This window comes from Zootoca vivipara, chromosome 15 (assembly GCF_963506605.1).
Source record: "Zootoca vivipara chromosome 15, rZooViv1.1, whole genome shotgun sequence".
Classification (NCBI taxonomy): domain Eukaryota; kingdom Metazoa; phylum Chordata; class Lepidosauria; order Squamata; family Lacertidae; genus Zootoca; species Zootoca vivipara.
The window spans coordinates 21,481,760-21,507,059 of NC_083290.1; the positions used below are offsets into that span (position 1 = coordinate 21,481,760).

Sequence of the window (25,300 nt, forward strand, 5' to 3'; positions counted from 1 at the left end):
CATTTAAGAGTAATAAGCCACACTGCCTAATTAGACCACCAGGTTACATAAGTAATACCGCCACCCCAAAGCTGGACACCATTCACTAAGGGTTCAGAAAAGCTTCTATTTTGGATTCTTGAAAAGATGGGGAGGGGTGTGTGTGTCCAGCCCTTGGTGGACCAGTGTTGTACCATGTTAGATGCTTCCTTAGCTATGGAACCCACTGGGTTACCTATGGCCAGACACTATCTTTCACTGTAATGTAGTTCACAGGATTGTCAGGATAAGGCAGGGTCACTGCCATAACCTTTTTGGAGGAACATGTGGGTAACAATCTGACTGACTGATGGGTCACAGATTGTTCAAACTTAGACTTGGGTGCTTTCTTCTTCTTCTTCTTCTTCTTCTTCTTCTTCTTCTTCTTCTTCTTCTTCTTCTTCTTCTTCTTCTTCTTCTTCATACAACAGGGTTGGTGAACCCATGACACACACCCCAGATGTAGCTATCCAAGGCACTTACAGCCTGCCCAATTCTAGCAAAATCTCCCTCTGCAAAGGCACCTCTTCTCCCTCTGCTCTTAGACTTCCTAGCAATGGTGTCTCCCTAGGGAGAAGAGGACCCTTACAGAGTGGATTGGGCTTTCCTCTCCATTGCAGCACTGAGATGGCAGGAACCTTTTCCTTCTGCTTCATTTTTGCTTTCATCGCAGTGCTGAGATAGGAGAAGGGGGAAAACCCAGTACTGCGCTTTGGGGCAAATGCAGCAGAGAGTGTGGTTTCCCTTCCCAGTTCTGGACTAGGAGGTGAGAAACCTCTCTTCCCAGCCCAGTGTTGCCGTGGGGAGGAAACTTTTCCACTCATCTGCTGATTGGCTGTCTAAGTGTGTGTGTGTGTGTGTGTGTGTGTGTGTGTGTGTGTGTTTGCCTGTCTGTATATATCTTGGCCACACACCTTGCTGGCATTCCATCCTTGGAGGTCTAACTATCTATGTGAGCCTTGGACCAAAGGTTTAGCCAGCCCCACCTGCCATACTGTATAATTATTTATACATAGAAAACCAGCATATAAGGGACAAGTGTTATTTCCTGATCTTTCTGAAGAGCTAGTTTTTAAACATGCAGTTCAAAGTAGCATGGCCCAGGCACAGCCTTGCCATATCAGTAAGAACTATACTGAAGAGTGCCTAAAAGACCCACACTACCCCTCTCTGTTATCTGACTCGGTAGTGTTCCCCAGCTCACTTTGACAAGAAGTCAAACTGGCTGTCACTTTCCAGGAAGTCTCCATTTCTTGACTTTGACCCCTGAACTTATTTCCCCATTCTAGGTTTAACTGGAGTGGCCTGGTCCCCATGCGCTTGCGGGGCAGGATCCATGGCTTGCAGGCCAGGAATTCTAAGTTCTTGCTGGAGGGCAAGGAGTTTCGTATCTTTGGAGGCTCGATGCACTATTTCCGCATCCCCCGTGAATACTGGAAAGACCGCTTGGTTAAGATGAAGGCCTGCGGCTTGAACACCCTCACGACGTAAGTTGCCCTTGCAGTCCAGTTTGTAGCTGCTGACTTCATGGGAACATGATAGGCAGCTGCCTTAACACAGAAGGGGATGGTTAAACAATCCAATCTTTGTGAATTCCAAAACAAAACAGTTCATAGTTTTTTAACTGATCAGAGATGAGCTGTCCGTTGGAGTTTGCACTTCTCCAAATGTTGTGATGCTGTTCTTGGCAGTTATACAAAAAGTATGTATTTTAACAGGTATTCTGAAAGAAATATGCCTACAAACATGTACTGAATACATACTTTGAGAGGATTCAAAAAATACCAACATACTACAGAGTTATGGGTAAAAATCTGCAACACAGAGTAGAAATGGATAGATTCACTCATCATTCTTCAGTGATAAATATTATTTGCCTGTTAAGCCTTCCTTGGGGACAAATGATTTATGAACTTGGGGCTAATAAGTCATTCTGTGTGCACCTTTTGACATTTCCCTTGTCTTGATTTCCATACTAAAAGTTGATGTCACCTGGTGTTAAGGACATAACAGCTTCTTCAAGTGGGTTGCGTGTATATTGCATATAAAATTCATAGGAGAGTAATGTTTATGTTTCTTACAACTTTATCACTGGTTTTCTTTTCCAAATGAGCCAAACTGTTGGCAAACTTTTTACCACACTTTATTATTATTATTATTATTATTACTATTACTATTTGCAAAGACTCCAGCAGCCAGATAAAATTGCTTTGGGGCCCCCAATCCACCTCAAACACCATCAGTTGGCTATTGTTGCTCTAAAAGATTTATGGGATGAGAAGTGGGGGTAGTCAGCTGATTTCCTTGCTTTGTCATCTTGACCCCCGAAACCAGCGTTGAAACGGGCTAATACATTCTGTCTTCCAGGTATGTAGCATGGAATCTTCACGAGGAAGTAAGAGGGAAATTTGACTTCCACGGAAACCTGGATCTGAGGTACCTATCCAGATCTGAAGTATGGATCTCATGGTCCATGGCTGAAACAAACCCACACACAAGTAAATTCTGCAACCTGAGAAATAAAATTTATTGTAAACAAATAATGTTATTCAGTTGGGACAATTTCTCTGGCTTTAGTTGCCCCCGGCTGCAGAATATTGGAGCAGGGTTGGTAGTTTACAGAACATTAGACATTTGGGGGGGGAGTGTTGTTTGGGTTAGTAATGCTAGAAGAAGATCGGGGGGGGGAGAGAGACTGGGAGGGAGCTGTGCTCTATCCCTTTAGAAGAGGAAATTTTTCAAAGCTCAATTTGTGAAGACACAAATTAAGCTGAGAGGGAGGATCTTCAGGGAGCAGTATTAATAGTTTCCCTCAAGCTCTATGAGTTAAAGATGAGTTAATAAGGAGATTCTTGCCCTGCAATTCTGCAGGCTTATGCCCTGCATAGCAATCTTTTGTTTCTCTACTCCATTTGACAATAAAGCTTGTTCAGAGTCTGCCAACCCTATCCATAAGGGACTGAGTAAGAGGAAGAAAGATATGGTGAGTCAGCAATTGCTAATAACAGGTGCTGAATTATCTCTGTGCCGGATAAAGCCTGCTTAAGACTCAGTGTTCATTCCTTTCCAGCTCAGACCAAAGCTCCGTCTATCTCAATTCTTTTTACATTTTTTAAAATTAACTTAATTTTCTTTACAATCACAAATAATAAATTATAATTTAATGCTTTTTAAAAGCTCCTATTCATTCCCATGTGTAATATCTAGCAGTAGTCATAGAATATCCAGCAGTATTAATAGAGTATTACTCTTACTCTTAAGTAACATGAGCCCACCATTGTTAGTGGAATGTGACTTGGTTGGATATTACTGTGTATTTTCCAAATCATAATCTGTACAATTTCATATAGTTTTGCAACATTTCAGTTAAGTACAGTGGTACCTTGGTTGTCGAATGGCTTGGCTTCCGAACAAATCGGCTCCCGAACGGCGCAAACCTGGAAGTAAGTCTTCTGGTTTGCGAACGTTTTTTGGAACGTTCCCCCACTGAGTGCGGGAAGCTCCTGCAACCAACCGGAAGCTGCGCTTTGGTTTTCAAACGGTTCCGGGAGTCAAACAGACTCCCGAAACGGCTTAAGTTTGACAACCAAGGTACCACTGTATCTATAGTTGTGCAATGGAACTTCCCTCTCCTTCTGCTGCTTCTTTCCCCCGCCCTGCCATGCATTCTGTGACCTCCCCAAATCTTCTGCAAAGTGTTGGGGAAAACCCAACAGATTTAGGGGGCATACTGGGGAAGGAAAAAATCCTTGTGCTAACAGAGAAACATATCTGGGGCTACTTTGGATAGAAGCCCAAGAATAGAATGCTTGAGTCCTCATTATTTCCAGTTTCTGTCAGTCTGAAATTTTGATTGCATCCTTGGCAAGAGCATGTCCACATTTCTGACGATTGATACTCCCAACTTTGAGTGACTGTAGGCTGAACTGAGTTCATGGTGTATAGCCTGTACCATTGTTTTGCAGTTGGCCCAAATCACAGGTGATGTTCTAGGGGATGTGACTTTCCATCACATCAATGGCACCAGACCTGGGATGTGTTTGTGGTGGTGTGATAAAAAACAACAACTGGGGAGGAACAGAGATTTGAGCATGCGGTTAAAGTGTGACAAAGCCATTGGATGGCTGTTGTTGTTGTTGTTGTTTAGTCGTTTAGTCGTGTCCGACTCTTCGTGACCCCATGGACCAAAGCATGCCAGGCACTCCTGTCTTCCACTGCTTCCCGCAGTTTGGTCAGATTCATGTTGGTAGCTTCTAGAACACTATCCAACCATCTCGTCCTCTGTTGTCTCCTTCTTCTAGTGCCCTCAATCTTTCCCAACATCAGGGTCTTTTCCAGGGAGTCTTCTCTTCTCATGAGGTGGCCAAAGTATTGGAGCCTCAGCTTCAGGATTTGTCCTTCCAGTGAGCACTCAGGGCTGATTTCCTTCAGAATGGATAGGTTTGATCTTCTTGCAGGCCATGGGACTCTCAAGAGTCTCCTCCAGCACCATAATTCAAAAGCATCAATTCTTCAGCTTTCTTTATGGTCCAGCTCTTACTTCCATACATCACTACTGGGAAAACCATAGCTTTAACTATACGGAGCTTTGTCGGCAAGCTGATGTCTCTGCTTTTTAAGATGCTGTCTAGCTTTGTCATTGCTTTTCTCCCAAGAAGCAGGCGTCTTTTAATTTCGTGACTGCTGTCACCATCTGCAGTGTTCATGGAACCCAAGAAAGTAAAATTTCTCACTGCCTCCATTTCTTCCCCTTCTATTTGCCAGGAGGTGACGGGACCAGTGGCCATGATCTTGGTTTTTTTTTATGTTGAGCTTCAGACCATATTTTGCGCTCTCCTCTTTTATCCTCATTAAAAGGTTCTTTAATTCCTCCTCACTTTCTGCCATCAGGGTTGTGACATCAGCATAATGGTGCAAGTACAGCATTGGATGGCTGTACTTGCACCATATTTCCTGCCCACTTAGTTGTTTCCTTACCAAGTGTTTGGGAAAAGGGTCTTCTCTTGCATCTGAGCTCCCAAGGCATTTGTCTGGTATTTGTCTGGCCTCTTCTAGAGGCAGAATGCAAAACATATGGGCTCATCTGATGGTTGATGTCCAGAGAGGATAAACTGCTGCTGTTCATTTGCAGTTTAACTACATTTTAATGTGCTACGCATCTAAGGGATTTTGTGGTAGTAGTGAAGCCTTGGGCTGTAATTGGCTGAGATGCTCCAATGTCACAGACAAACTGGCCAGTGGGAAGAGAGGCAAAGACAAGCATGAAGTTTTGAAATGTAGTGGGCTAGCAGATGGGAGAAGCGGAAGTAGTCATTAGAAAGAAGGGGAAGAAGAAAAAGTAAAGGTGAGAGCGGAATGGGAGAGAGAACATGTAGAGAAGGGAGTCGGTGTTGCAGAAACATGGAGTGACATTCTCACATATTGATTTGAAGCATCCAGTTTTATCACTGGCTCTGCTTGCTCTTAGTACTGCATTATGGCCATTCCTCCCCCCCCCCCATTGCCAATGCTTTTATCACTACAGCTTGTGGGATCTTTCTAGATCAATGTTCTCCAGATCTGTAAGCTTTGCTAGTAGCTGTTCCTTACAACATCTCCTGACAGCTTTGCAGTTCCCTCACTCTGCCTAACACTGTTTCCTTCTCCAGGGCTTTCCTTAGGACAGCCGAAGAAGTTGGGCTGTGGGTGATTCTGCGTCCAGGACCTTATATTTGCTCCGAGTGGGACCTTGGTGGTCTGCCCAGGTAAGTTTAGATAGTTTTGGTTGTCTTTTAGAATGGCAGTCAACCTTAGCTCTGCGGCTCTTTATTCCTACTGCCCACCAGGACGTCAGGGAACAGACCCTTAATTAGGAGAATGCAGAAAGGCTGGTGATTCTGAAATGGCTAGTTGTGGTCCAAAATACAGGGCAGCTGGTTGCTGAATGCTGGCATAGAATGCACACTTCCCTCCTGTACTTCCTTTGTTGGCCCTGGGAAACTGGGTTTCTACCGCTTATTTTTGAACACCGTTTGAATATTAAGAATAATAATAAAGATGGGTAGGAACAATTTCATGTAAAGGTAAAGGGACCCCTGACCGTTAGGTCCAGTTGCGGACGACTTTGGGGTTGCACCGCTCATCTCGCTCTATAGGCCGAGGGAGCCGGCGTACAGCTTCTGGGTCATGTGGCGAGCACGACAAAGCTGCTTCTGGCGAACCAGAGCACTGCACGGGAACGCCGTTTATCTTCCCGCTGGAGTGGTACCTATTTATCTACTTGCACTTTGATGTGCTTTTGAACTGCTAGGTTGGCAGGAGCAGGGACCAAACAACAGGAGCTCACCCCAACACGGTGATTCGAACATCCAACCTTCTGATTGGCTAGCTCTAGGCTCAGTGGTTTAACCCACAGCGCCACCCGCGCCCCCACTTTCATGTAGTTACTTCAAATATAGTTTGGTTTTGCATATTTGATCTGAAGAGCTTTGCTTCAACTGAATCTGTAAGCTGTGTCAGACAGCAGGAGAGACAGGGTACACAAATATTTTAAATAAATAAAAGATGCAGCAGCATCAAAATGGACAGAAATGTCTCATGACGGTTTACCACAAAGGGGGAGAGAAGGCGTGAGATCAGAATGAAGATTGGCTACCCAAAAGTTTCTCTCCGGAGGCTAAACCTCTGGTGGGAAAGATGACTGGAGGAAATAAATAGGTGGGGACCGGTTTGTGCCAGCAGCTCCCTCGAGATCTGGTAACCAGGAGAGGATCCCAGCGGCTATGCTGCGCTCTTGAAACCTCTCATTTATGGTCCCGTTTGCATCAACAGGAGGTTCCCACGGGGTGAGGTAGGAGATGAAGAAAGTCCACATGCAAAGCAAACCTAGAAAACAGCCCGAGGATGTTGGAGATTAGCTCCTGCACATGGGGAGGCTGAGAGAGGCACCTTGAGGCTAAAGCAGGGCCCAGGGTAAAGTCAGCCCAGGGTTCCTTGCTGAATTCCCTGACTTAGTACATGGCAATATTCCTACACGGATGGTATTTTACATAGGAAACAGAAACAGAGTCGGAAGGACCTTCAAAGGTCAACTCGTCCAACCCCCTTCCAATGCAGAAAATCTGAACAGTGACGGGGATTTCATGCATCAGCAGCAGGGTGAATGGACTAGCTGATTTTAAAATAAATACTATTATTATATTTAAATAAAATCTTTCCTCCACAGAGTTCAGGGCACTGTGTACGGTTCTCCTCTTCCTCACCCTCAACTAGGACATTCATAATAAAGCATGCAGGATTATGCCAAAAACCCACAAAGTGTCATATGTGTGGCAATTATTGCTTTGCACCCTTTATTATTTTGCAGAGAAGAGAGGAGGAAAACGCTTAGTGTTCAGAGCAAGGCATTTTTTTCTTTCCTCTTTTTGATGCAAAGTGTGAACAAATGTGCCTTGTTTGCGCTGCTTCCTCTTATGGGTGCCTATACCCATTTTCTCTGGAATGCTATCAACTGCTTTTGTGCATAATGCTGGGGGGGGGGGGTTGCAAATTCTTTCCCTGTGAATAACTGAAACCAGAAGACTCCACAAACAAATGTTCCTTTTATTCCTGGTGGTGACAGAAACACTCTGACATTAGACTCCTTCTTACTGACTCCACTCTGCATCAGCTTATCTACTGTCGCATCCCCGTTCTCGCCCCCTGCCCAGTCCCATTGCCTCGTCCACTACTAATTCTTGTCTCCATGACTCTCATTATGTCTCTAACAATACCTGTGACAACCTTTCCTTCTCCATTCCTCATACCCACCTCCTCTACATTCTAAAAGGTTTTGTAAGGAGGAGGAACCTCCAAACTGCCTTTCATAAGGAAGCCTTTCCCCAACCCGGTGCCCTTTGGATGTTGTTGGACTACAACTCCCATCATCCCTTACCCTTGGCCATGCAGGCTGGGGCTGATGGGAATTGGAGTCTGACAACATCCAAAGGGCACCAGGATAGGGCTGGGAATCCTTACCATCCCTAGCCCCTCTCCCCTGAACTACCAACCCCAGGGCTCAGTGGGGAGAGAAGATATCTGTTAAACCCATTTAGATTCTGCAAAACACCTTAAGCCATGGGAAGGCTAGCAGTTTTCAAATATTATTCTTAATTTCCCCCACTTGGACCTGCTCCACTCATTCCCTGTCAGGGAAAAAGGCAGGATATAAGTAAATATTAAATAGTAATAATTTAAATACTTATCCATCCCTTTGTGCTCTGTCCTACCTGCATGTGATCCTCCCCTGCATGCCACCTCCTGCTCCCAACAGGCCTTGCCACTTGTGCTCTCCATCCTTAAGTTTAACAACTTGTCCCTCTTCTGCGCTCTAGGTTGTAGAGCAGAGGTGGGGAAACCTTAAGCCTGGGGGCCAAATGTGGCCTATCCTGCTTTTGGGCTTCCCAAAGATACCTGATTGGCTATGGGGAAGAACAGATGTTCCTTTGGTCTGTTCCAGCACGGCTCTTCTTACCTTCTCACAAGCTCTGGTCCTTTTCCCTCCTTAGCTGGTTGCTCCAAGACCCCGAAATGCAACTGAGGACAACATACAAAGGCTTCACAGAGGCTGTGGATGAATACTTTGATCGCCTGATGCGTGAGATAGTCCATCTTCAGGTAAATCAGATCATGGGTCATGCTGCTGCTGCTGCTGCTAAGCCACTTGCATTTTTAGACCAGGGTTACCAGGGTTGGTGCCAAGTCAGAGATAGCCCTTGTGGGGTGGGCTGACCTGGAAACAGTGATTGGGGTCTGGGAAGCTCCCTCTGCCATTCTGATTTTCTGGCCATGCTTGGGAACAGCCTTCCCTAACCTGGTGTGCTCCAGACCTTTTGGACTGGAACTCCCAACAGCATCAACAAACACAGCCAGTGGTCAAGGATGATGGAAGTTGTAGTCTAACAGCCTCTGACTAGCACCAGTTTGGTAAAGGCTGCTCTGGGGTGATGCTGTGTCAGGCACTATGGGGTATTGTGCAGAGATCAAAAGGCAGGTGCGTCCCAGCTGCTTCCACCATAATAAGCCATGGGAGCAAACAGCATAAGCAAGGTTGTCCTAAAGTTCTGTGCTGTTTTGTGCTTGAAACGCCTTTGCAATCAATGAAACTGTGCTACCTATAAGTTTAATATTGTTCAATAACTTCTAAATGTGCAATGCTCTGATGCTTTTAATTTTCTTCATAACCTGCCTAACTCACACTTGGAGAACCTTGGCTGGGGGAATATGATTTTTCCAAAGCTACTGTAAATGTTCATAGCTGAGCTGAGCTACTTTGCTATAGCTGTCTTCGCTTGCTATTCATGTGAAGTAGGTAGTTAATTCATGGACATCTAGAGGCAGGGCCCATGCAACTTACCCTGTGCCGACAGGGTTGGGACAAGAGCATGGTTCCATTCCCAGATAATCACCTGATGCCCTTTTCACACAAGTAAGATGAGGTGAAACAGGCTCTGTAGAAGCTTCAGTTGTGTGAGACTTTCATTTCTTCATTCTCACAACAAGCCTGGGAGGTAGCCAAGCACTTTGTACTCCTCTGTGCATTAAACTCAGCAGCCCAGCAGGGGAGACTGTTAAGGGAGTCTCATTCAACTGCAGATAGGGAACCAAGGCAGAGATACAGTTGATCAGTCCACAACCATCTTATCATTCATGGCAGAGAGACAGCTTACACATTCAGGAAAGGCATGTAGTGCAGCTCTTCTGTGACACACCACTTGAGCATGGCATGTTTGGATTTTTCCCATGTCTAAAGTTCTTTGCATGTAGAAGGATAATACAGAGAGGATGCACTTCTCTGGGATGTGCTAGGTGTGTGTGTGTGTGTGTGTGTGTGTTCGTTCGTTCAAGGAGGGGTTTTTTTGAGACTTAAGGAGTGTTCAGATATGCATTTTCCTCCTCTAATCTGGTTTGAAGTTCCAGTTCAGAGCCAATCTAGCCAGTGGACCAAACCGATAAGCAAGGTCCTTAACAGTTATCTGCAAGTTCTCTTTCTCAATAAATCTTTATAGTTGGATTAGACCCACCAGAGACAGATGGATACCTTAGGAGTAGCAAACATGATGCCCTCCAGATGCTGTTGGACTCCACTTCCTGTCAGCTCCAGCCAGGATGACCAGTAGTCAGGGATGATGGGAGTTGTGGTCAAAGAACATCTGGAGCACACCATGTTGGCTACCTCTGTCTTATGTGTTCTCTCCTCCTCCTCCTCTCTTTTGGTAGTACAAGAATGGAGGACCAATCATTGCCTTCCAAGTAGAGAATGAATATGGCTCCTACGCTGTAGACCCAGATTACATGAAGTACGTCAAACAGGTAAAGTGCTCCCTCTGCCTCATTTTTATGTGTATTTTTGATGTTCCTGCCTGTACTGTGAACCACCCTGAGATCTACAGGTACATAGGGCGGTATACAAAATTTTAATAACAACAACAACACATAATAAATAGTAATACATTGTACCTTCTCCCCTCCCTCCCTCCCTCCCTCCTTTCTTCCTCTGTGCTTTGCAAGCATGAGCTGAAAAATTAGAAGCTTTGGCTATAGATTCCCCATCTCTGCCATTAGTCCTGCCTGATTCACTTCAATCCTTTCCTTTATCATCTTTCCTCCTAAATAAGTGATACAGGTTTGCAGCTGTATTGCTATACACCAGGGGTCACACCCTTCAGTGGATCTGCTTTGAACCCTGAATGAACTTGCCTGGCTGGAGTGTGGCCCTGAACTTTGATAATGCCTCTTGCTTGTCTGGTTGGAGGGTAGAGAGGAGTGTGGGACTTGCCCACCACTGCCATCTGGCCCTCGCAATATGCCTAGAAGGGAATGTGGCCACCCAGCGGGTGGCACTGTGGGTTAAACCACAGAGCCTAAGGCTTGCTGATCAGAAGGTCGGCGGTTCGAATCCCCGCAACGGGGTGAGCTCCCGTTGCTCGGTCCCTGCTCCTGCCAACCTAGCAGTTCAAAAGCATGTCAAAGTGCAAGTATATAACTAGGTACCACTCCAGCGGGAAGGTAAACGGCGTTTCTGTGCGCTGCTCTGGTTCGCCATAAGTGGCTTAGTCATGCTGGCCACATAACCTGGAAGCTGTACGCCGGCTCCCTCGGGCAATAAAGCAAGATGAGTGCCGCAACCCCAGAGTCATCAACGACTGGACCTAAAGGTCAGGGGTCCCTTTACCTTTACCTTTGCTATATCCACTTATCTGTTGAACTTACTTCTGAGTAAGCACGGATAAGGTTTCACTGTGAACTTGCATTGGAGCAAAGGAGGGTGGGGAGTCCTGTGGCCTTCCAAGTGTTAATAGAAGTATTTGCATTGAAAATAATACATTTTCTAAACAAATAGTGATATTGTGTTGAATAAAATCAGGGTGTCTTTTAAGTCAAACAGAATTATTTGTTTTTAGTGACTAAACTATCCAACTGTGTTGTACCCCCCAAAATAACAGAGCTAATTTTATTTTTAAAATGTCTGTGCTGCCTCTCTATCAGTTTGAGATGGGTCACAGCTATCCATTTTAAATGCAGTGCTAATACAGTCAATACAATTGAACAATTCAAACACTGTGTGTGTGTGTGGCCAGGGGAAGCTGCTGTAGCACAAGGCATTCCCTGCCCCCTTTCATTTATCCTAGTTGGTATCTGTACTGGATTTGAATCAATTTTACATATGTGCTATTGATGTTTTTGTAGATGTGTGTAACAACTTGTGTATATATAAAACGTGTGCATGTTGGGACCAGTTTACCTATGAAATCGCCTACCCCATATGTGCCCACTTGACTGCTTCAGTTAGTGGAATTGGAACCTCTGGAGGTGCCTAATTATACTCCTTCCACATTTGTAAGAACTCAGTCATTTAGTCCAGCAGCAGCTGCGCTTTGGAACTCCCTGCCCATTGAGATCAAGCAGGCTCCTTCACTGCACTCTTTTCTACACCTGCTAAAAGCATTCCTGTTTAGACAAGTCTACTCAGATGCTTAAAATTTTTATTTTGTTTAGTGTTTTTACCTTGTATGTTTTAAAGCAGGGGTGTGAATTTTTCTTGGATTTTCTTGTTTTAATCTTTTTGTAAACCGCTTTGAGGTTTCTTACAGTTGGGTGGAGTATAAACTTTATGAAACAAATGAAGCACACGCACATACACGTGCCTTAGGTGTTTTTCAATATGCACTTGTTCTGTATATGTTTTTATTGCACTTTAAATTGCTTTGGGATCTCTCATGGGACGTGATTTATAAATGGAAATAAATGATAATAGTACTGAAAGTTAGAACGTGGGGAGCCCACAAAGTCCAAGTGAAACAAAATTAAAAGGGGTGGATAAGCCCCTTATTTAAGAGGCTTTGTATAGTGGATGCACCCCCCCCACTTCCCTTCCTGAGAGCAGAAAGCAGTGAAATGAGCGTTTGGCACTGTGGACAAACTTAGGGCTTTTCCTTGCGAGAGATTATTTTGCCTGTCAGACCTAGACTGCCTTGTAAACCCCTGTAATCTGAAGCTCAGCCCAGGGCAGGCTAATTTTACTAATGCTTCCCTCTGTTGCCTCGTCCAGCACGGATCTTTCCACAGGCCCTGCCTGCAATCTGGGCAAGCACCGGAGTTGGCAGGCACCCAGAGAAGACCATTTTTAGCTTGGCAAATCCTCTCTGAGCCGCACCCAGCTTTCTCTCTTCGGCTGGCTCCGATGCAGCACCGCAGCAGAAGGTTAATTGCCAGAGGCCTTGTTAAGGTCACTGCCAGTTTTTTTATTTTATTTCTTTACCGAGCATTGTCTCAGGGAAACAATGGCTGCTTTGGGCGCGAGAGAGCTGCTCGAGGGAGCTGTCTGCTGAACATTCTGCCACTGTCGTAAGCAGAAGCAGCTTAGGCCTGTCTGATATTGTTACCCTGAGCGAGGTGGGATGAAGGCGGCTCGTTCCACCTCCTTCAGTTCCATAATCCATGGACAAAGACCACAAAAACCAAAAAAGGAAACACTGCTTAGCTCTAAGAAACTTGAATGCCAAAAAAAAGGGGGTATGGCATAAGTCAATACAATGATGATAGTTTCACATCAAAATACACTGAACCATAGCAATGCAATTACTTACGTATTGACAGCCAGTCCTCATTAGCAGAATCAGTTTTGACATCCCTTGTGTGTTTTGACTCTGATGGTCTTCCTCAGAGGTGTACTCAGCGGCAACCCTTTTGAGCAGGGATAGCCACCATGGTGCCCTCCAGATGTTGTTGAATGACAGCTCCTATCACCTCTGACCATCAGTCATGCTGGGTGGAGCTGCTGGCAGTTGGAGTCCAACATCAGGAGGCCACCATGCTGGCTACTCCAGATTTTGTGTGACCACCTTTTCATTTTTAGACTTGCCAGCTGCCCCAAAGACACCTGTTATCTTTAAGAGATTCAACCTCTTGATACATGTTCCCGTTCCGGAGTCCCTTGGACCTCTGATACATCCCTCCTGTTCAGTGTCCCATTTAACAGTCTTTCCCCACATTTTGCAGGAGCGGATCCAGGTTTCCTGCTGCATCACATGTCAAAAGGCTGTTAAACTAGAACTCATCCTTGGAACAAGTGGGAGCCACAGCAAATCCTGGTCTCCTAATAAGTGCATGTACACACAGGTTCCACTATCCAAACACACGTTATACAAAAATTCACTTATCCAAACACAAGGAAATTGTACCTGCAGACCTCACAATACACGCCTCAGATTCAGTTACCCAAACAGCCAGACTTGCGTGTAGTGCTATAAACAAATAAGCAGTAAGCCTTACATTTTGTGTTTTGCTGGTCTGCTGCAGCTGTGGTAAAAGGGAGGGAGGAAGAAGGAGAGCTAGGATGAATAAGAGTGCATTTTTCCTTCCTTGTTTGCTTTTTGCAAGGTTTCAGATGGTTTTTCTGGGTTTTTTCAACATTTTCCAGCCAAAATTCCATAGTCAGGAATGCATTAGAAATCAAGGGAAATTGTCAGCTCCTTACGCGTGAACTGTTGCACACACACACACACACACACACACACACACACACACACACACACATGCAATGCATGAATCAGCCTTCACTGATTGAGCCTACCAAAATCCTGGGGTTTTAGTATCTTCCCTCCTGACCAGCTTAGGTGTCGTGACACTAAAAGGCCCCTGGACAATTAGATCTGGTTGAAATCACCTTCTCTCTCCCTCCCAACTAGACAGTCTGCAAGCATTCAGCCAAGGAGTCACACAGCGAGGCTCCTAATCCTCTTTCTTGTAATTCCACCATGGTCTGACTGGGGAAAGTTGCATAGGAGGAGTGATGTGGCTCCCAATCTCTCCCACTCAGCATCAGATGCTGTTACATCCTATATCCTATTTTGTTCACTGCTGGAGAAAGGAGAGACCTTAACTGAGATGGCTCCTCTGCTGTAGAACTGCAGGCTGTTGTCTGTGGTTCATAGTTGAAGACTGGTGACCCAGCATGTAAATACTTTGCCTGAAATGACCACTCAAAGTATTTTTGGTGTTCATGGAGTTGTCTATCCCCGCCTTCTCTCTCTCTCTCTCTCTCTCTGCATGGAGCTAAATAGTGATGAAGGATCTGTCAGTTTTGGTTCTCTCAGTTTCTCATCCCCCCCCCCAATTTTAAATTCAGTTCCCTGAATTTCTGTAGCAATTTGTTTGTGTATTATTATTATTTTAAAAAAGAAACATCCATGAAAATTCACCATTTTAATGCACATTTCTCTAAATAAACACATTTTTGTATGCGGTCTTTACTAACACACACATTTTTGCAAAGCATTTCCACTAATCTTACGCATTTTTGTGTTTATTTTCAGTAATATATCTTCATTTTCATGTGCTCATCCCCTAATACATGCATTTTTTGGCTGGAGAACTGCATCGTAACATTTGTACAAATGCACATTTTGAAGGATGGCTGTGCTTCGGTTCTCAAACTATTTGCCTTTAAAACTTTTTGTAAACTGCTTTGAAGATTTTAACAATCAAGCATTATAGAAATTTTATGAAATAATTCAATTAGAATAAATGTGAACTAAACTGAGCTCCTCCCCCACTCCTCCCACATGGTGGGCAAAAGAGCATTCATCTGAACACAACAGCATGCTGTGTCTGCACCAGGTATTTTTCACATAATCTGGTCCTGATATTCTCGGTTTCTGGATCTCTTGGCCTCTCTCTAGCTGAGATCTCTTGCTGCCACCTACACCTTGCAGAAGATATGTGAGCAAGCATTCAAATCAACTTCCCAATAGGTTGATTAGAGCTTGCACACACCTGGACCCTCTTGCCTGTTCCTATTTTTGTTTTCCTTGCATCGCCTTGCAAGCCAAGTATGTGTTGAAGCCTACAGTTCTTTACTCCCGATAATGACATGAATACAGCACTCCTGTGTGTTAATGCTTCACTTCTTTTAACTAATAGAATTTGCTCATGGCTATATCTTATTGTGAGCCCTGCAAGACCTGCTCACTGCTGATCTGGTCCATGCCTACCTGGCCTGAGAGGGCAGGGCCCTTGGCTGACTCCAGCGACAAGGGATGCTTCTGCAGTTCAGGATGTCTAGAGACCATCAAGAATGGGATATTGCTTAGAGGTTATTGCTTGGAGTCAGAATTTATTCTTGGAGTTGCATCTATTTCGCTATTCATCTTGACGTATGTTCTTGCATTTGTATTGTTAGACTTTTATTACAGTTATCAGCAGATTGTTTAATTTTGCTGTGCATTTATTCGCGTGAAATGTTTTTTTAATTTATTGTTTATACGACTAATTAAATTTTGCTGGGTCTTTTAATTGAAAACGTAAAACTTTTTGATGTGAGCCCCCTTGAGCAGGGCTTACTATATCTCACTTTAGCCTCATAATAACAACCCTGTGAGGTGGGCCTGGCTCAGGTAGCAGCCCGCTTCACATGTCACATTAAACTATAGTGTAAAACAAACTATGGTTTAATGTGTATGAGCAGTGTGGCGCTCAGAAGTTCCAGTGCCATTCCACCCCCACTTCTGCTGCGGCTGCAGTGCAGTGCAGTGAAAACAAAACAGAGCCTGGCTTGTACTGTCTGAACTTGGCCTTGTGGTTTGTTTTGGTCAAACCACAAGTGTTATCTATGGTTTGTTATTAGGCAAAGCAAACGATCAGGTTCAGGAATGTGAACCTAAGTTTGTCAAGCCAAGGGCCACCTTGCTAACTACAATGTTATGATGTGGCTTTCAGTTGAGTCTGATAGATTGGATATTATGCTGTGTATGTGCTCAACACAGCTGTCTGCATTTTTGGACTCTCCTAGGGGCTGTGACTATGAGGACCCCCATTACAACCTCTAGCACCAAGACTTACCACTCCACCATTGGCTGTACCTCTGTGGTTTCCAGTCTGTGTTCCAAGAGGCCCAGCTAGCTGCAAACCCCTCACCATAGATCATTTTACGGCACAGCCTTATGCAAGCCTACTTGGACATACGTCCCACTGAGTGCAAAGGGTTGCATACAGCATTAGTTTCTCACCCCCTCTTTCAACTACATTCCCCTAGCAGATTAGGGTAGAAATATTCTGTCTCTCTCTTGCCTCCCCCTGTGTTAAATGCCCCTGATGGGCCATGTTACTATTTAGGAGATTTAATAGCTTGGTCAACCTGTGTCAACAACCATGGGTTCCATGATCCTTGCGAGATGACGCAGAGGTGTTTGCTCACTAATGCACCCCCTCAGCCATTTCTTTCCTTGGACCAAAGTGGTGCAATGCAGCAAATATGCAAAGGACTCCTCCCGTGGCAGCAGGTGGATGCTTCGCTTGATTTTAAGCCTGGAGGCTGAGTGGTGTGCAATATAAGCTGCTCGGATGAGGTGGGAAGAGCCTGGCGTTTTAACACAGAGCCAGCAGCTCTTGTCGTGACTTTGCATTGTCTGGTGCTCTCACTCTCATACCTGCAGAAAATAATAATGAACTGGAGTGTCAGGTTGCCCAGAACTTTATTGAAAGTGTGGGCGGATAAATTTGGTAAAAATCAGTGGTTGGTAGCAGCCTTCACCAGCCTGGCAATCTCCAGAAGGGTTGGTCTACATCATTAGCCAGCTGGGGCTGATGAGTTTGCACTTCGACAGCATCTGGAGGGCACTAGGTTGGGGAAGGCTGGTTTATAGGCAGCCGTATAATTGTCACCTGTTAGGATAACAATGGTGTCTGGTTGCACAGGAGCAGATTATTCTTTAGAAGTTGCAGATAACATCTTGACTCAATATGTTGTAATCCCCTAGTGAAAATTAAAATCTATACTAATCCTGTATCAGCTGTCTGGTGTTAGCAAGTTTTCTTTTTATATTCTTTTGTTAAGTATGTGTGTATTTGCTTTTGTAAGTAAATAATAAGGTGGCACTGAAGGTGGGTGTATGTGTGAGCAATATCAGCACCAGCCATTGACACAATTTGCAGGGCGAGGTATCAGTATCTCTTGGTCAACAGAGAATGCCCTGCCTGCTGCAATGTTGGCTGGGGCCAATGGGGCGGCATGGCAGAAGCTCAGAAGGAATATCTTATCCTGACACTTGTTAAGAAACTTATCAAATGTCAAAGAATCTTAACTTGTTTTTATGCACATCTGGGCAAAATGTGACACACTCACTCAGTTTAGAGCTGCAGGTTTAAGCAAGTGTAAGAAGTGATTGGGTAAAAGACATACGTTTTTTCTTAAATGAGATTTGGTCATATGAAAGAGTTTAAAATGGTCATAAAAATAAACAGAAATATATATATATTCAGATGCCCAGAAGATTTGGCTATGCTGATCCACTGATAATATAAACCACTTGGTCTTTTTAATGCCTTTCCCCCTATATCATTTACTACTACTGTACTTCTACTACTACTACTACTATGGCTTGGGTCCTCAAAAGCAGGAATTGGCCCTGGTATCTCAGGATCTCTGGTGAGCACCTGCCACCTACAGCAACTAACCCCAAGGACTTCAAATCGGAGTCCCATTCAGCTCCAGGGTCAGGAACACCAAGAGCCCTGGCCTGCCCTCCAAGCTGAGCTCAGAAGAAACCCTGCTGGATCTGACCAAAGGCCTACCTAGTCTAGCACTGTTCACAAACAGATGCCCATGGGAAGCTCAGAGCAGGAGATGAGCACAACAGCCCTCTCCTGCTGTTGTTCCCCAGTGAATGGTATCCGGAAGCATACCGTCTCTGATACTGGAAGGTCTATACAGTCATTGCTAGCCTTATCCATCATGAAAGCTCCCTTCTGTACATCAGTGTTGACTCCCAACATAATGTGTGTGTTTTCTTCCTCTCCATGTGCAGGCCATGTTAAAAAGGAAGATTGTGGAGCTGTTGATGACCTCTGACAATAAAGATGGGCTGGCCTCTGGCGCTGTGTCAGGAGGTACGTGGCTTTGTGGTGTGTTGGAATGGGTAGACTAGAGCACACCTGTTGGGGGGGGGGGCTCAAATGGGCAGTGTATGTTGTGTCAACTGAATCTTTAGCAGGGTCTCTTTCCCACCCCTCATCCCCAGCCATAGGTAATAGAGCAAGTTCTGCAAATAGGGAATGGGAATCAGATCAAGCTTTCTCTGTCTGTTGGTGTGTGTTATTAGCAGCTGGGCAGCACTTAGCTGTCAATTGCACTTGAGTAGGGGGAATGACTTCAGGTGTTACTTTATTCTAGGAACGGGCAACTTTGTGGGGAGAAGAGTCCCAATGGCCAGATAGAGAGGCCTGCATTTAACATCCTCTTTGGGGTTGGACTGTGTATTGCACATTATAGTAATAACAATAATTTATTATTTATACCCCGTCCATCTGGCTGAGTCTCCCCCGCCACTCTGGGCGGCTTCCAACACACATCAAAATACATTAAAATATCACTAAACTTCACTAAACTAAAATAAAACTTCCCTAAACAGGGCTGCCTTTAGGTATTTTCTAAATGTCTGGTAGTTGTGGCCTGGGAGTGCTTTGGATTTTTAGCTCTTTGTGGGGGGCGGGGAGCATGCTTCGAAAGTGATGGCCTGTTGCACCTCTTGCTTCAAGGCTATCTAATCCACGCACTCGAGATCTCTTGAATTCCACTTTGGCTCATTTTCCAGCTTCCTTCCCCAGCTCTGGACTGCTCGGATACCTCTCTGGTCCCCTCCATCTTCTTCAGCCTCCAGTTCTTAGTGCATCGTGCCTCCTAACTTTGCTTTTTCATACTGACTGCAACCTCTGTGGTTTTTATTGTTTTACCTCTCCTGGCCATCAGTCTCCTTCACAGTTTCAGCTTTGCTGAATTTCAGAGATCTTCAGTGGGACAGTGCACGTTCCATAAAGTGCACGTTCCATAAACTTGAGTCTGGTGAGCTGGTGAAAATCAGCTGACACAGCCTTTCTTGCTTCCTGCTTTTGTGGGAATAGGGTGAGGGTGTGTGTAAATGCTAGCTCTCTAGAATCCCAACGGTGTGGCCTAGACATTTGTATAGCTGAGCTCACATTATATGAAGGAACGTGATAGGTTTTTATGGAGTTCTTAAGTTTTGTTTTTGTCAAAGACAGTGTCTAGTCCTCATTGTGGTAGAAGAGGCTTGCATGCCTCAAGACCCAAGTCAGTGTAAGGCTTAAAAGGCAGAGAGAATTTGTGTAGAGCTATTAGGACCCAAATCCTCAGCTAGTGGACTGTGAGCCCCATCCTGCCATCTCAATGCTATGTGCATTGCCTGCTGCCCCCAGTGGCTTCTGACCCTACATTCCCACTGCTCATCTTTCCTTAGATTAATGTGCATGTGTATGAAAGCTGAACATATCATTTATATTTTCCGGCTCCATAATGTGGGCTTCCATTTTTTTAAAAGGTAGTTATTTATTAAATGTACTTCTCTCCATTAGCATGCTCACGGCACCTAACTCAATCAGAATTGCAGAAACCACTTAACACTAAATCAAATCAAAACGCTAAACATCTTATGATAACGAGTCATGACAGTCTGATACAAGGTTGAGAGCCTCTGTCAACAGCTGGCGGTTGCTGATGTTGAGTGGCAGGGCAGGTCCAATGGGAGGCTGTGCTCGGCCCCCTCTGAGGGCATTGGCTTGGCAGTATCACTGTGCCAAAGTGTGTCTCAGAGGTAGCCATATTGGAGGCCTCCAGGTGTCATTGACCTTCAGCTCCAATTATCCTGAGCCAACTTAGCCAGTGGTTCGGAATGATGGTTGTCATAGGACATCTGAAGGCCGCCACTTTGGCTATCCCTGGTGTAACACTTCTGTATGTTTTGTCAGCCATTGCATGCCTATGATTTGGACAACTTATTTCTGCTTAAAACAGGGGTGGGAAACCTGTGGCCCTTGAGACTACTGGCCAGGCTGGCTGGGGCTGATGGGAGTTTGGACTTCATCAACATCTGGAGGGCTGCAAGTTCTCTATCCCTTACCCTTTGGGGAGGAAGCCATTTGAATCATTCAACCATATAGAATAAGGCCTAAGGTTATTGCTGCTCCCCATTCATGCCCCCTTGGAAACTGAGGATCAAGGTGGGTGGGAATGCTGGGAGTCACTGAATGGCTGGAGCATATTGGCATTCACCGCCACAGTCTTGTGATTGGCCTAGAAGAATCAGATGGAGAGGAACAGAGACATTTTTTTCAGTGGGGAGCGGGGGGCGGGATAAGCTATAAGCTACAGTTTCCAGAATTCTTTGGGAGGGGAGCACCATGCTTTGAATGTGTAGTGTGGTACACAACCCTAGCCATGTCATTTGGGCATCCTGGTATTGGGATTCTGGGAAAGCGGAAGGACATTTTAAGGGGAGTGAAGTGTCTAGTTTTATGAGGACACATTGGGGACAAGGGGGATTAAATTAGATAGACTATTTTGGAACACAAATACTTTTATTATACTGTTATGTTTCAGATAACAAACTATGGTGTGCATGTGTTTTTTAAAAGTATTTTAATGTTGTCTTATCCAAACACAAGCTGTATCTGCATCTCATGCTGATTCTTAGTGGTGCAACCAAAGTACTCAAAGCCTCTCAGGATTAAGTTTAATGGGCTGAAATGGCTTTTTGTATTTTAAAATCAAAACTGTTTTCCTCATGTACAAGCCACTTAGCTGGTTCCCCCTGTTTCCTTTTTTGTAACAACTCAGTGCACCCTTTCAATATTAAATTGAAGCTTATAAACCAGAAGGCTTAATTAAAGTTGTGCAAGCAAATTGCAGGTCAAACCCCCCCCCCCCCCCGTTTTAAATGGCGTTTAAAGTGAAGGCAGAATGCCACTAGGACAGCAAAAGAGGGAAGGTCGTTCATAGAGGTGGAGTTGTAAGTTTTTGACTTCCCTCTCGGAAAAGGGCTTGATCCAGTTGTTTATGGTGAGCAGGATAACATCCTGTGGCTCCCAGCACATTACCCCCAAGGAAGTGTGGCCCTCAACACATCAAAGGTTCTAATTAGGGCTGTCCACAGGTCCCTGGCTCTGATCTGTGGTCCAACCCAAATGCTTCAGAGGGGCTCTGCTCCATGACTGCTCCTGATCCAGGCCCTAAACTGATTTGGATTTTTTTTTGCGGGGGGGGGGGGGCAAGAAGGAGGAGATGGGAACATGACCTTTCTCCCTGTTGCCCCTTGACCATATATTTAAGCAGGGTTTTAACTCATAATTAAACATGTGGTTTGGTGGATAGAGAAGGAAATACACAAGGGTGTGTGCGTGTTTCCTTCTCTGCACCCTCCCGTCAGAAGACACAACCCCCCCCCCCCCGACAACCTCAGGTTGCTCCAGGTGGACCAATCCAACCCAGGGCGATCTGGGGCTGCCTCAACGCGATCTGTCCAGATCCCAGGACTCAGATTGACCTGATTCAGTTTTGGGGGCACACCTCTAGTTCTAATTTTTTTTTTGCGGATGTGAAGATGTGTTTGCTGCTCATTGATCTTTTGCAATTACTCTTTGCAACTCTTATTGGAGTACAGTATTTGCCCTTTTAAAATCCAGGTACATATAACCTTCATGCTATGTTATTTTTGTGGAAACTGTATTAAATTTTATTTAATTGTTTAAAAATACAAATACAAGTACAGGTGGCACAGCTTGTCCCTGGGAATTGGTTAGCATACTGTTGCATCCCATCCAGGCTTGACACCTTCTTGTTAAATGACAGAACTTCCCAGCCCTGTCCACACGGGGTCACTCTCTCCCTGCCAGTGGGAAATGGGGATCAGTGGTGTGTGGGTGTGTGTAAGGAAGGGGAGGGGGAGATCAGTTCAGCTTTGCTCTGCCTCCTGCGCAAATGTGTTTACTGCCTGAGAGTGCACTCGTTTCTCTTGTTTGGAGTTGTCTCCTCCATCGGGCTCATGTGACAAGCGCGCCTTGATCCCAGCTCATGCTTCGGATGTCACAACAATCTGCTCATTAGAGTCAACATGTCAAGTAATCAGGAGTGCGGAATAACTAGGGCTCTGAGTGATGCGGCAGAGGCAAGGTGGCTGTGAGAACACACAAAGAGCAGCGGTAATAAAAAGCATGCTTGGAAGATGAAAGAAAAGGGGGGTGTCTGTCTCTGCTTGCCTGCAGGTGAAAAAAGGACCCTGGCTTTTCTGTCCTCCTGATGATTCCCATTGACACCGTAGAATTTGCAGACCAGACCATCTTCTGACAGAGCCCTGAGTTTTTGAACCATAGTTGTCCTAAAAAAGCAACTTTCTTAACAATCAGCATTTGCTTGTTTTTTGTTTTATTTAAAGAGCAAGCTGCTAGACCTTTGTAATTTACTTACCCAAGAAGACATTTGGTATATATGGAGATATTATCCTGGTTTGTGGATCAGACCTTTAGTTCATCTGGCTGAGTTGCTATCTATTTCAGCTGCCAGTGGTTTGCTCAGTTGGGCAGAGCATGATGAGACTCTTAATCTCTGAGCTATGGGTCCAAACCCCACCAAAATATTCCTGCATTGGAGGTGGTTGGACTAGACGATCCTCGTGGTCTCCTCCAACTCTATGATTCTTTTATCACCACCATAGTGCAAAAGCCCTCTGTGAGGGGGCAGAGCAGTTCTGATCAGGGGTGTAGCTGGAGGCAGGGCGTGTGACGAATACTGAGGGCCAGGCAGAGAGGTCTGGAGGGCTGCCCATACCTTAGCCCAGGGTGCCCCCCACCCTTGCGCCGTAGTCTCTGCTCAGTTCTGTTTTTGCAGCCCTGTTACATGGAATCTTTTCACTGACAATGTCAGCAATTGAACCTGGAACCCTTTTACATGCAAAACATGTGGCCTGTGATGGCCTCCTCCATGCATCGCATCCCACGCATCGTGCATGACTCATTCAAGGTGCACAAAGAGAAGCCGCACACCCTTCCATGAGCTGCTGCCATTGTGCAACCAATTTGTGGCTGTAAAGCAGATAACACTGGAATCCATTCCCACCAACTTGGATGGCTTTAAAAGAGGATTGGACTAAATTGTGGAGGATAAGGCCTATCAGTGGCTACTAGTCACGATGGCTATAGTCTGCCTCTGCTGCCAGAGGCAGGAATGCTTCTGAATGCCAGTTTCTGGAAACAGCAGGAGTGCAGAGTGCTGTTGAGTTTAGGTCCTGCTTGTGGGTTTCTGCTTGGCCACTGAGAACAGGATGCTGGACTAGATGGAACACTGGCCTGATCCAGCAGGCTCTTCTCGTTATGCATATGGGGCAATGGCAGTCAAACGTGCGATGAACCCATCCATTCTCTTTTTCTCCCCGCCCTCCCCTGTGCTTCTAGGGACTGTCACAGTTATGTGGTGGGATTCAATCACATACCAGCAAATTCAGGTTGCGCAGTATTTGGTGCTCTTATGGAACAAACCAATTTCTCCACCCAAATTGAATGTTTCATGATAAGAAAAGAGATGGGGAAGTGCGGGGTTCCGCTTGCTTGATGCAAAGTCGTATAAGCTCCCTGCAGACCTGTCAGAATGAACACTCAGTAAGTGGCCATCTTCACCTGGCTTCCCCACACAACGGTCAGGATGAATGCTCAACAAACGGGTCTCCTGGAAGCAACCTAGGAGAACTGGCCAGTTCATTCCTGTTCCAGTTTTCCATCTGCTTCCTGCTGCTGAGGCTAGGAAGGGCCTTGCCTTTGGAGACGGGCCTCGCAACGGGATGCAACTTCAAATGCCTTTTATCTCAGCACCCCTAATTGCTCTGCTAGTGCTAATTAAGCCTTGGGACATCCCCTTTTTTCTACAACCACCACCCGGTCTGTGAAGTAGGTGGGGTGGGGGTGGGGGTGTTGTAGTAGTGCAAGTGTTTGAAGATAGAATTGTAAGGACTTTAATGAAAACTCAAAGCAGTTTAATAGTAATTTCCTTTCCATAAATGAACCCTGGGAAGAGTGTTGGGGGGGGGGGGAGAAGAGGAGGAATCTGTAACAGATTTGTCAGCACCTTCACCAATAAATTAATAAGATTAGGAGTGGGGCAGGAAGAGAGTAAACTGGATTAAACTGAATTTATTTGGGGCTTGTTTTTTTACACATGTATCCTGTCATTCTTCCACCTTGGTACCCAAGTCAGCCTACAGGTGGCTCTCAGGCAGTCTCCCATCCAGGCACTGACCAGATCCAAACCTGCTTAGCTTCACCAGGGCAGTGGCCTCTTGTGCCTTTTGACCATAAGTCCCATCTCTTAGGCAAAGCGCATTTCATTTTTGCTTAAAACTCTCCAGTGGGAAGTTCCTACAAGTATAGCATGAGGACTGGCGGCTTGTTGTGTGAGACTGGATACTGCTGGTGCTTGTTATCCCCTCAGGCCCAGTGATGGTTCCTGCTCCTGGTCAAACAAGTGCATAGTGGCCAAGTGATGCATGTGTGAACTGGATGTGGATGAAAATGAGCAGGACGCACCCAGGGCACAATTCCACCCCGCGGTTCATGCCAACCCAAGTGTCTGTGCTAGGCTGGGAGGCATGTTTTGAATCGAAGCCGCAATTTGAACCTACCTGAAATCTCCTTATCTTTTTCTGTCTCCCTCCTTGCTTAGCTCTGGCCACTGTTAACTTTCAGAGGATGGACCCGGGTATCCTGTCGTACCTTGACACAATGCAGGTAAGGAAGAAGCATCCAAAGAATAGACATGCTATTCTTCTGCCCTTGTATGTGGTGCTTCAGGGCTCTGAAAAAGAGTGCTGGAAAACCAGAGAGGAAGCCTCCTTGTCTGTGAAAACCTGGCTATTGAGTATACATTGGTACCTTGGTTGTCGAACTTAATCCATTCCGGGAGTCCGTTTGACTCCCGGAACCATTTGAA

General features: G+C 45.3%; 1 protein-coding gene across 2 annotated transcripts in view; it reads left to right on the forward strand.

Annotated features, from left to right (window-relative positions):
• Nucleotides 1-25,300, forward strand: part of GLB1L2 (galactosidase beta 1 like 2) — a 68,067-nt gene that overhangs the window by 15,345 nt on the left and 27,422 nt on the right. For both annotated transcript variants that reach the window (XM_035139649.2, XM_035139650.2), the window contains 7 exons: nt 1,308-1,505; nt 2,386-2,454; nt 5,667-5,762; nt 8,544-8,652; nt 10,255-10,347; nt 18,342-18,423; nt 25,034-25,098. In XM_035139649.2, coding sequence (XP_034995540.2) covers nt 1,308-1,505; nt 2,386-2,454; nt 5,667-5,762; nt 8,544-8,652; nt 10,255-10,347; nt 18,342-18,423; nt 25,034-25,098 — 712 coding nt within the window. The remainder of the gene's footprint in view (nt 1-1,307; nt 1,506-2,385; nt 2,455-5,666; nt 5,763-8,543; nt 8,653-10,254; nt 10,348-18,341; nt 18,424-25,033; nt 25,099-25,300) is intronic.